The sequence below is a fragment of the Microtus ochrogaster genome, chromosome 8, assembly GCF_000317375.1.
Source record: "Microtus ochrogaster isolate Prairie Vole_2 chromosome 8, MicOch1.0, whole genome shotgun sequence".
NCBI lineage: Eukaryota > Metazoa > Chordata > Mammalia > Rodentia > Cricetidae > Microtus > Microtus ochrogaster.
The window spans coordinates 34,550,643-34,561,768 of record NC_022015.1 but is presented as its reverse complement, the minus strand read 5'-3'; the positions used below and the strand labels follow the sequence as shown (position 1 = coordinate 34,561,768).

The following is an 11,126-nucleotide window of genomic DNA, read 5'->3' as shown; positions in this document are numbered from 1 at the left end:
GAGGTCACAGGGCTGCTGATTATCTGTGTGACCGTGCTGGCTCTTGAAGTGGACCCTGTCTGTGAGTTGAATACTGATGTTGCGCTGGATGTGACAAGGCTGCTGGCTGAGTTTGTGGACCCAATAAGATGTGAAGTGGCCTTTCTTTTTGAGGTGAACGTCACTGTTTGTCTTGAGCTGTGAATTGTATCCAGAGATGTCTCTTTCCCTTCTGTGGTCCACAAGGGTGTGGACTTGGACACTGAGGATGCTGTCTGAGTACTCTGAGTGGGCCTCTGAGTACTGTGAGTGGGCCAAGAGGACTCTCTGCTGATCTCTGGTCGGGAGTGAGTGGTGCTTGCGCCTGACGTCAGGGTGGAACTACAGGGCACGTAATCACAGCACAGAACCCTCAGCTCGTAATTGTAGCAGAGTGGCGGACTCTGCTCACTGTTAAGACATTTCAGCCCCCAGGATGGGTCACAGTTCACCTTCTGTCCCAGCTTCTGTAAGTCCATGCTGGGGAACTTCTCAGCACGGCACTCAATGGCAGCAGGGCTTTGACACACCTGGTACCCTTTCTGCCTCAGGTTCTCAAATGTTTCAAAGTCCCCACCTGTCATGCCAGGCTCTGGATGGCTTTCATCATACCAAATGGACCAGCGGCAGACCTCGCGGACACACACCGTGGACACAGTGGATGCAGTGGGAGCTGAGCCTGCGTGAAAGTGATAGAAGCCCTTCTCAGCCCCTCTCATCTCAGGGCAAGGGGACAGACGACTTGACCTTAGCATATGTTAGGCCTAATGCTGGCTTGGTCCAGGACCCAGCTAACAGTCTTGAGAGAGCTCACTAACTACGGTGGGCTACACCAAGGGCAAATGGAGCCTGGGGATTTCTGTTTCCCTGATGGCAACTCCAGCAGTTGTGCCAAGGCTTCCTGGGAAATCATAGAGGGGTGAGGACCATGGACATCAGGCAGAGCCTGGGCAACTGAACAATGGATCAGGACCCAAGATATCTTTGTAACTGGAGTTCCCTGCATTGGCCACTTGTCATCTTCCCTTGTGCCAATGTGGCCAAGCCTCTCTCTGGGTTAACATAATAGTTTATTGTTCAGGAGCTTCCAGTGAACCTGGTATGGTCTCACCTGTTGTGGTATGGGGTGCCAAAGTATTGGTGAATGTGAACGGTGTGGTAGACAAGACTGCAGGGCACTCTTCTGTTGTGCGTATGATTGTCCCATTGTCTTTGCAGATGGCCACTAAGCATGCACCAAGGCCATCCGTGGTGTTGTAGACAACATCATCGTAGTGGTAGGTATGGCCCTCATAGGTGCATATGCAGGCTGGGGGTTAGATGTATTGGCTCAGCTTTCTCAGCCTTTAGTCTTCTTCCAACCCCAAACCCACAGGCTTTGCTTACCTGTAAGGTTGTGAACACACTTGAGGCCATCAGGGGTGCAGAGACTGAGGGGAAGATAGGGGCTCTGAGGACCCATGAGCATCCCCTAGCTGATGCATGCTTTAGCCCTCCCCTGCCCTTTTCCAACACTCTGGGTCCCTGTCCTCTTCCCTCCCTGGCTCCCCTCTCACCAACTCTGGCAGTTCTCTGCTGTAGGGACCTGTGTGCCAATATCGTGGTAGTTTCCATCATCATCATAGCATCCACACTGGGCCACACACTTCATCTGGTCCTCATTGAAGAAAGGCTGACTGGGTGGGCATTGTGGGTAGCAGCCTAGAGTGGGCAGGGATAGCATTGACTTTCTGTCCTCTTGGGCATGTATCCAACTGCCCAGTTCCCAATCAGTGGCAGAGAACCCCTAGTACACTGGGTCTACCCTAGTACCATGCATGGGATTATGGGTCTAAAGGCCTCTACCAGCACATTCCGCCCTTACCTTCCAGGCCTGGCAGGTCAACAAGGCAGCGTCCAGCAGGGTTTCGACAGGTCTTCAGACAGGGGGCTCCACAGGGCTGGTAATGCCACTCACACTCCCCATGAGGGTTGTAGTAGTCACAGAAAAGAGCTGAGGACAGAAGGCAGAGTCTACTAGACCTCATGACTATACCCAGACATACAGGCCTTGGGCAAGGCAGATGGCCTCCTTGGGTCCATTCCCTAACTCAGATCCTGGGGCCCCCAACCTCAGCTGCTTCGTATCATGTGTCAAAGAACCACGTGTGTATATAGATCTGTGCACACATGTACAAATACATACATGCACACATACCCACATCATAGTGGCCAGCATCTAAGCCAGGAGGGAAGTACAGAGGCTGTTGCCCACCTCGCTCACAGACCCACCCTTCAGTACCACGGACAGTGCCCTACTCACGGCAGATGTCTGGTGTCCTCCAGGACAAGCACACGCCCACATCACGGCAGGCCTGGGCATAGGCAGCCACAGCAGTGCAGAAACACTCGCAGTCACCCCCTGAGTCACAGGCACACACATCATGCACACAAGCTTCGTAGTACTTGGTAGAGTCAACCTAGAATGGAGGAGCCAAGGTGCCACTCAGGGAGGACAGTGATGTCTGCCCAGGGGACAGATGAACGTGGGGGAGGATATGGAGCTAGTTGTAATCCATCCCCCACACTATGGGAATGTTGATTTGGTACTGTGGCTGCTATCAGATTGTCCCAAGTGGGAACTGTCCAACACCACCTTTCCAACTCACTGTGTACCCACACACTTGTACACCCACATACCCATAACCTGCCACTCATGTGCCCATACATGTGTGCAGCCGTTCACCTGCCTGAATATATACGTGCATACCTGTTCACATGTATACCTATCTATTTGGCCATCTGTGTACTTGCACAGCTGGAAAACCATGTACCTGCCCACCTGTGCACGTACCTGATTGTACACCAGTGTACCTGCCTACCTGTGAACCTTCACATTTGTCTGCATGTGTACCTGCCTACCTAACTACTTGCATATCTGCCTGTTTATTGACCTGTACACTTCCCCTCCTGTCCATATGTGCACCCATCCACTTGCACAGCTCCTCACCTCCATATCACTGTATACCTGCCTACCTCCAGCTGCACAGATATCTACCTGCACACTCACCCATACACTGCGTGCCTACACATCTGCCCCACTTCACACTTGCACCTGCCCACCTCTACACCCTCTCTAGTACTCTGGGTCCCGTCACCCAGTCCACAGGCTTCATACCTACTTCTGTCCTTCTACTGAGTGCACTGGCCCCATCCTATAGCTTCCTATAGCATGCCTTCCTATAGCTGACTTGTCCCCTGAACTGCTGTTCCCATGACTCCTAGTGGATTTCTACTTGGCTTTTTGGTGTAAGCCTCTCCATGACCACCCTGCCACCTCACTCCAATGGAGGATCACTAGGAGACAGCAGATTTTGTCTCTTATTCATTTGAGTTAGCTGGTACCTGGAACCCACCTGAACATGCCCCAAGGAAATAGTGATGGTGACTCTTTCAGCTGGCATTACTTAACGGAATTCCAGACTGGCACAGCTGTGGGACATGTGGTTAGCCTGCCCCAGCATGGGAGAGTTGTCTAATTCTGTGGAGCAGAGGGCCCACCACTCACACTGTGCCAGCTGGCAGTCCAGTGAGACTCAATTCCTCCCAAGAAGAAGCAGGCAACTGCAAGCCCTAGGAACCAAGGCCAGGTCCTACCTGGGAGTGGCAGGCTGCAAAGGTCGCGCTGTTGATGATGCTGCACTTTTTCTGGGCCCAGGACTTGCGGTAAGGGTTGGCAGTGCAGGGGTCCTTGGGAACTGGGGCATCTGGGCAGGATGGGGAGAACTTCCAGCTGTTTCCAAACTCCAGAACATCACTCACCACAGACTGGCTGCGTGTGGTGAAGTCATTGATGGCATTGTCGTCAAAGTTCCCACACAAGCCACAGACCCTGCCCTGCAGACACACAAGCAGAGAGAATTCTGAGCAGGTTAGGGGAGCTGGCACAGAGCCTGGCTTGGGAGTAGAACACAGGGAAAACCCATTTTCCCTGGATTGTGCCCTGTGAACTTGCAAATGGATGTGGGAAGTGGGTCCTGGGGCAGGTGGGTGAACTGAACTTATTCTCTTTAGAAGATTCTGTGTCTGTACAGACCTGTGTGGGCTGGCTTATCAGTCATGATTCCAGTACACCCACTGGAATTGCAATTTCAACTTGTCCTTCTTGGAACCTGGTGTTGTGTGTGGTCTTGGTAGTGAGGACTTTTCAATGTCAGCTACCAGCCCTAGACCTATCTTAGCTGGGTCTAGAAGCAGGGTGCATGGTGGCCACACTTGCCTTGTAATGCTGCTGCAGTCGGACAAACACACTGGTCTTCCTGTCCCAGGACACGACTATCCCACTGCGGATCTCAATGACCAGAAAAATGCCCATGTATCTGATCTTGTATGGAGGGTCCCCACTTGGCCCTCTCTCTACCACCTTGAAGTTCCCCTCATGAAGAATCAGCTCGTAGCTCTGTAGATGGAGAAATATAAGGCAACAGTGTCAGGGAACTGGGAGACCAGGAGCTTGCCTGCTGCCCTTGGAGGATGCCTCAACAGATGAAGACTCACTAGAGGAGTAGGGAAACTCAGGCCGCACACCTACAGATCTCCAAAGGCTCACATGTGCAACGCTGCCTTATACCATCCCCCACCCACCTCAGAGGGGAAGAGCCAACTGAGGAAATGCTTCATTGAGACCCAGCTGTAAGGCATTTCCTCAATTAGAGATCAGTGAGGGAGGGCCCAGTCAATGGTGGATGGTGCCATCCCTGGGCTGGTGGTCCTGGATTCTATAAAAAGCAGGCTGAGCAAGCCAGGGGAAGCAAGCCAGTAAGCAGCATCCTCCATGGCCTCTGTATCAGGTTCTGCCTCCAGGTTCCTGCCCTGCTTGAGTTCTTGTCCTGACTTCCTCCAATGACGGACTATGATCTGGAAGTGTAAGGCTAATAAACCCTTTCCTTCCCAACTTGCTTTTGGTCATGGTGTTTTATTGCGGCAACAGAAAGACACACCGCAAGCCAGCAGCTCTGCTTTCTACTCTGAATTCTGACTTCCTTTTGCCAGAAGTGGGGTACTGAGTATAATATCCCTCCCAAATATACACATTATTCCGAAGACTTTAAAATAACACTTTCCTAGAAAAAGAGCCTTTGGAGGATCTTGAGATGGGTTTTCTGAAATTACCTGGGTGTCCCCTAAGCCCAGTGACTGTCCTAACAATGACCAGAGACATAGACACAGAGCAGAAGGTCACGAGTAGACAGAGGTAGCCTGGAGTGATGCCCCAAACCAAGGCCTGCTGGAACCTCCTGATCTACAGGGAACGCAATCCTGCTCGCCTTAATCTAATTCCAGCTCCAGGTTGGAAGACGGTAGTTTGCTATTATAAGTCCTGGGTTTGGGTCACTTGCTATCCTGTCCTTGAGAATAGCTGATGGCTGGAGAACCAGAGGTAACACTGCAGAAGGAGGGACACAGTCCCCGGTGGCTTTAAGTATACTCTCACCTCCACAAAGATCTTGATGGTCTTGGAACATGTGGTTCCTGTGGTCCCACAAGGGACATTCTCAGTGATAATACGAAAGGTCCCATCAGTACTGGTGTTGCCTCTGCAGTAGTCCTGAGAAGGAAAAAGATGAGGCTCTGGTCACAGCTCAAAAATAACTGGTGGGAAGGATAGAGAATGGTGACTCATTGGCAGGGGCCAGGGACCACACACCTGAGCCAAGGTATACTCGCAGCTGCCTTCAAAGATGTAGCGTTCACCATCAAAGGTAACAAAATGGCCATCCCCATAGCCCACACATGCACCCATACAAGGTTGGTTGGTGCACTCCCACCGGCGGTTCCTGCAGGTACTGTGAAAGGAGAGGTCATTGCTGACAAGGGTATTGTCCCCTGAGATTGGCTGTCCCAGTCCTGTGCCAGCGTGCCACTTCACTTGGGGAATCAAGCTCAGACTATATCAAGCTTTGGTCTTGTGTGGTGTGTAATCCAGTCACCCCCGCTAGAAAAATAGCCCTTCCTTCCCAGAATGGGGTCCTCTGAGTACCTTGGCTCCCAAGACACATGCTGAGGCCCCTGAAATGCCAAGGCTGTTTCAGACCAGTGTCACCGCAGATACCCTCTGAGGGACCCAGAACCTACCAGTTATTGCAGTCTACCCGGATGCTCTCCCCAGGTCTATAGGTGGCCTCATTGTGTACGCAGGGGCAGTCCTCCTCAGCAATGCAGCCCCCATTCCCGTCTGCTACTAGCCCTGAGGGACACACACAGCCAGAGACGCAGTGTGTGCTGAACTGTGGACACAGGTAGCCTGGTCAGGGACTGAAACAACATCCTGTCCCCTCAGCCCTATTCAGGTGCCCAGGACAGCAAGCAAGGAGACCCTGTCCTTTGAATGCCCAAGAAGAGGCCAAGACCCAAAGCCACTGGCCTTCCAGTGATATCCCCCCCCCACACACACACACTCTTCCTGTAGCTTAGAATGGTGGATGAAGGTTGGTGTTGCACCAAGAGGACTCACACATTCCACATCCAGTGTTTGGCAGCTTCTGAGGCATTCAGATCCTTGGTCACCAACTGAGGCATTGTTACAGTCCAGATATACCATAGGTGCCTGGCACTCTGGGGAGGACAAGCATGTAGAGAGGCCTGGAACAGGACATTCCTGGTCTCTATGGTCTCCTGACCCTGTCTTGCTGCTTGGACTGTAGAAAGTTTGGGTGCTCTGTACCAAGCACCCAGTCTGTATGGATCTGCCCCAGAGGGTATATCCCACATCCCCAAGAGCCCTACAGCCACACTGCCACAGAGCCCACAAGCCCTCTTCCCCTAGAGCATCTGGGCACAGCAACCATGGTGAGGTACAGGCTGGTCAGGGTGGAATGATACCTGTGTTCTTCTGCATCAGGGCTCCAAGACAGGTCAGCTTCCCCTTTTCACATGAACTACAAGAGACAGTAGGACCCCTGCTCCAGGCCCAGTACCTCTCACATTCTACCCCAGTACTCTCCATACCCCACCAAGGTCTGGGCCTCCTTGCCTCCTCCCAACACCAAGAGGATGCCTGCTGTTAGGGGTCCTTGGGAAGACCCTGGACCCCATGTTCCCATACACTAAAGGTTTAGTCACCAGCCTATGCTAATACTAGAAGGCCACACAAACTTCTGGGTATAGAAGGACCACTAGCCACCCCCGGCCCCTAACACCAGATCTGTGAACAAAGGGGATGGGTAAGGACGGTCTTTCTTACCACACCACCCCATTGTCCATAATGAACTCTCTGGCGGCCACCACAGTTCCATGGAAGAAGCAGGGACACTCCTCATCACGCACACAGTGACCCTTGTCATTCAGGAAGGTGCCTTCAGGGCAGGTGCAGCCATCCACGGGCACAAAGGAGACACCACAGGTGACGTCAGCTTCACTCAGAGAGCGGCAGGTAGGCTCGCAAGTGCTCACTGCATAGGAGTAGCTCTTGGTTTTGGGACAGTTGTTCATGTACTTGACTATAGGAAGAAGAAACGGTACAGAGAGATCAATGGCTGTGTGAACTGGCACGGCCCTTGTTCTTCCCTGCCGTAGACTAGTGACACCATCGTTGACACCATAGGATGAAAGGTTCTTGCAGACATGGGACAGAAGATGATAGCTACTGCTGTCCAGGGTCCCAAGTGCCCCTATGCCAGAGTGACAGGATCCAGATGGCTACCGTGGGGAGGCCTAACCTGTGCCAAGGAGCCTTGGTGGCCCACAGAACACTCACAGCAGACATTGTCTCTCCAGCCACTGAGCAGCACGCCTTTGGCGGCACAGGCATGCACATAGGAGGACAGGGCGGCACACATGCAGTCCTCACTGTTTTCACAGTTGCACGTGTCAAACATGCAGTTCTGGGAGATAAGACGTCAGGAAGTCAGGTACCTCTGTCTCCTAGGTTCCTTATTGCTCATTGAACTTTCCCATCAGCATCCGTCAAACCCTGCTCAAGGCCTGGACCTGAGGCTTCCCAGAGGGAGCCATCCCGTCAGAATCTTTGACGAGCGGGGTCTTCAAGATGTGGCCTGGGATTCGTGTTAGGGACAGTGTCAGAAGCCACAGGGTAAAATGGCAGCCAAAATGGAGAACAGACCTGGATTCAGGAAGGCCTGAAGCCTAAGGCAGGGGCCCTGAGGAAGAATCTCCACAAGACAAGGGCGTTGTTCTAACCCAGCTGCACATAGGGGGCTTGGATGAGTTGGGCTCAGCAGGGTGTGTTCAGTGAGGCGTCATGGAAGTAGGTTACCCAGAGATGCACCCTCGGGGATGGAATGATGTACTAAAGTTTAGGACTTTGGAGTGCTGTTTAAAGCATGTCCCCCAAAAGGTGCTCTGCAGTGCTCTATCACTTCTGAATACGGTCAACATAGAAAGAAGCCTTTAAGGGGGAGCCTAGGGGGACAAGGCCATGAGGTAGCTTGGTTCCAGCACCTGCTGTCCTTACAAGAGGGAGGTTGGGCACACACTAGGACCACTAAGGACCTTTCTGAACTCCCAGAATCCTCTTTTTCAGCTTCTCCGTTGGTGAGCCCTTTAACTGAGAAGTAAACACCAGCATGGGTAGTGGTGGGTGGACCTGGGAGTCCAGCCTCCAAGGGCTCCTATACCTGCCCCACCCAGGTCCAGCAGACCATGGTCTCACCGAGTAGAAGGGCACCGGGCTGACGGTGGCATGGCAGGCCGAGAAGACTCCTGAGCTTTCAGTGAGCATGGAACACCACTTCTGGGCATAGTTCTCTAGGGAAGGGAGAAATGTTGGCTGCCCCTCACCTGCTTCCTCTTCAACCCTAATGCCTCATGCCTTTCCTCCTATGTGGGTATTCTCTGAGCCCTTCCCCCAGGAGTTTATGTGGCCACAGAGGTCAGGAAGGGCTGTTGGAATGGCCAAAGACTAGAGAGGGTGCTTACCTGTCTCCACGCTGTACGAACAAGGGTCCTCAAAGGTGTTCTTGGAATTGGGGCAGGAGGCTTGAGTCTTCCAGGTGTTGGAGAAGGCGGCTCCTGTGCCCTCCACTACCCCACTGAGGGCTGTGAAGTCATCAGCCTGGTTCTGGTTGAAGTTACCACACAGGCCTAGTGACCGGAATCAGGAGGTCAGCAGGTTGTTCAACCTGGCCACTTTCCCCAGGGCTGTCACCCCTCTAAGCATGATCAAAGGAGGACTGGGAAGAAAGACTCTCCCTAGTGCTTCATTCTACAACTGCTTACAGATGAGCCCCTAACAGGGCTAGCCCCATCAGGGGAGCACAGCGGATCTGTCCTCCCAGGTCACTCCATGGGTTACTGGGCAGATGTCAAGTGTGCTGGGTGGTGCAGGGTTCTCCACTGAGCTCTGGAGCCAGTGCTGTGCTTCCCAATCCCTTTCCACAGGGGATCCTACTTCGCAGCCTAGAGTTAGGGTGGACCTGACCCCCACCAGTCTCCCCGCCACGGTCCCACCTTCAAACCCACTGGTGCCTCACCACACATCTGGCCATGGTAGGAGGGGTCCAGCCTGACAAACACCTGCATGACGGGCACCAGCTGCACCTGCAGCTGCAGTCCCATGCCAGTCTGCACCACAATGAAGAAGGATGATGGACTGAAGATGGTGACATTGGCTGTAAGGTGAGAAGGGTTAGACACGCTGGGAGTTGGCCCACCAAACACCGCAGTGCTGCTGATACGGGAGGGGGCACCAAAAAAATCCCATGCCCAAAGCTCCCAAATGTGCGTGGGTTATAAATGGCTGCCAGCTGCCCCTGAGAGAGCATGGTTGGCACTGCCTGACGTAGGATTCACATTGAACCTTGGGTAGCAACTTGTCATCCCAGGGGAAACACTAGAGCTGCCTGAGGCCACGAAGAGCTCCCCAGGAGCTAGACTCTACTCAGGGCTGAAATGTTTGCCCACTGAAGGTGCCAGCCTTGGCTCTGCTGTCCCAGGGAGCCACACACCTGCTGACATGGGAAGCTGAGTAAAGATGGAGTTCAGGAACACAGCACCGTTGGCCTGGATCCGGATGACCTGGTCGCATGTGGTGCACACAGTCAGTACCCACAGGGCCCATACAGCCACTTATAGGAAGAATTCTGACAGAATTTCCCTCCCTAACCCAGTGACAGAGCCAGGATGGAAGCTCAGGCCCACCCTAGCAGTAGGTTCTCTCCACAAGGGTGGTGACCACTCCTACCTGAGGAATTAGAGAGGGAGTAGCGACCTCTCTTTACTCTGGCCGGTCACTACTCCACATGCTCCACACTCCCTAATCTGTCACTTGCAGCCCATAATGTGGCGGTCATCAGAGTCCCAGTGCTCACCATGTCCCCACTATTGAGGTTGAGTGTAACCGCTTTGAGGCAGTTCTCAGTGTCTGTCAGTCCACACTTTCGCAGATCGACTAGCACAGTGAAGCCGCTATCTGCACATTTCTGTCAAGAAACCCAAGGTGTGGAGTTGGATGTGGAGTTCTCTTATGCATAACCTCTCAAGACCTGGAGGGGTTCTGGGGGTATCCTCAGGTCCCTGGTTCACCATAGGGAGCTTGTCATGGGCCTGGGACTTCCCAGTCCGCAAAGAAGTTTTCCATGACCTTTGCCCCTGCTGTGGACCCTCACAGGACCCTGTGGACCAGGATGGCGGCCATACCTTGGACAGGACGTAGCTGCAGTCCCCGTGCACATTGTAGAGTTTCTCGTCATAGGTGAAGACATGGGACCCACCTTGCACAGAGCAGGTGCCGGGGCACGGCAGGTCCTGGCACTGCCACAACCCCCCAGAGCAGGTGCTGTGGGGGAGTCCATTAGCAGAAGGGTTTACAGTGGTAAGAGGCAAGCCTCCCCCTGCACACCTCCACAAAGGTGGTCAAGCTTACCAGGAGCTGCAACTGGTGTTGAAGGACTCTCCAGGGGCATACGTGTGCCCACCACGGGTGCAATGGCACTGCTCCAGGGGCAGGCAGCCCAAGTGTCTGATGTCATCCAGCACAGTGCCTGGAGGAAGGGACAGTGGTTACAGATGCTCCCGGTACAGGTAACATGAGGCAGCTTGCCTCCAAGACAATCCTAGTCCTAGGCAGCGGGAAGGGCCCCTCATCTAGAATGCTGCCCCAGCCTGAACTA

At 53.4% G+C, this 11,126-nt stretch overlaps 1 protein-coding gene across 1 annotated transcript in view; it reads right to left on the bottom strand.

Annotated features, from left to right (window-relative positions):
* The window catches only part of Muc5b (mucin 5B, oligomeric mucus/gel-forming), a 31,668-nt gene that overhangs the window by 13,839 nt on the left and 6,703 nt on the right, over positions 1–11,126 (bottom strand). Inside the window, exons 10-31 of the mRNA XM_026781317.1 lie at positions 10,880–10,997; positions 10,654–10,792; positions 10,326–10,436; positions 9,963–10,032; positions 9,489–9,626; positions 8,935–9,099; positions 8,669–8,763; positions 7,754–7,880; positions 7,241–7,496; positions 6,880–6,935; positions 6,512–6,612; positions 6,133–6,284; positions 5,705–5,843; positions 5,492–5,605; positions 4,277–4,456; positions 3,655–3,894; positions 2,321–2,477; positions 1,883–2,011; positions 1,575–1,719; positions 1,405–1,448; positions 1,130–1,327; positions 5–697 (exon numbers count right to left, since the gene is read on the bottom strand). Of these exons, the coding sequence (XP_026637118.1) occupies positions 5–697; positions 1,130–1,327; positions 1,405–1,448; positions 1,575–1,719; positions 1,883–2,011; positions 2,321–2,477; positions 3,655–3,894; positions 4,277–4,456; positions 5,492–5,605; positions 5,705–5,843; positions 6,133–6,284; positions 6,512–6,612; positions 6,880–6,935; positions 7,241–7,496; positions 7,754–7,880; positions 8,669–8,763; positions 8,935–9,099; positions 9,489–9,626; positions 9,963–10,032; positions 10,326–10,436; positions 10,654–10,792; positions 10,880–10,997 (3,567 nt within the window). The remainder of the gene's footprint in view (positions 1–4; positions 698–1,129; positions 1,328–1,404; positions 1,449–1,574; positions 1,720–1,882; positions 2,012–2,320; positions 2,478–3,654; positions 3,895–4,276; positions 4,457–5,491; positions 5,606–5,704; positions 5,844–6,132; positions 6,285–6,511; positions 6,613–6,879; positions 6,936–7,240; positions 7,497–7,753; positions 7,881–8,668; positions 8,764–8,934; positions 9,100–9,488; positions 9,627–9,962; positions 10,033–10,325; positions 10,437–10,653; positions 10,793–10,879; positions 10,998–11,126) is intronic.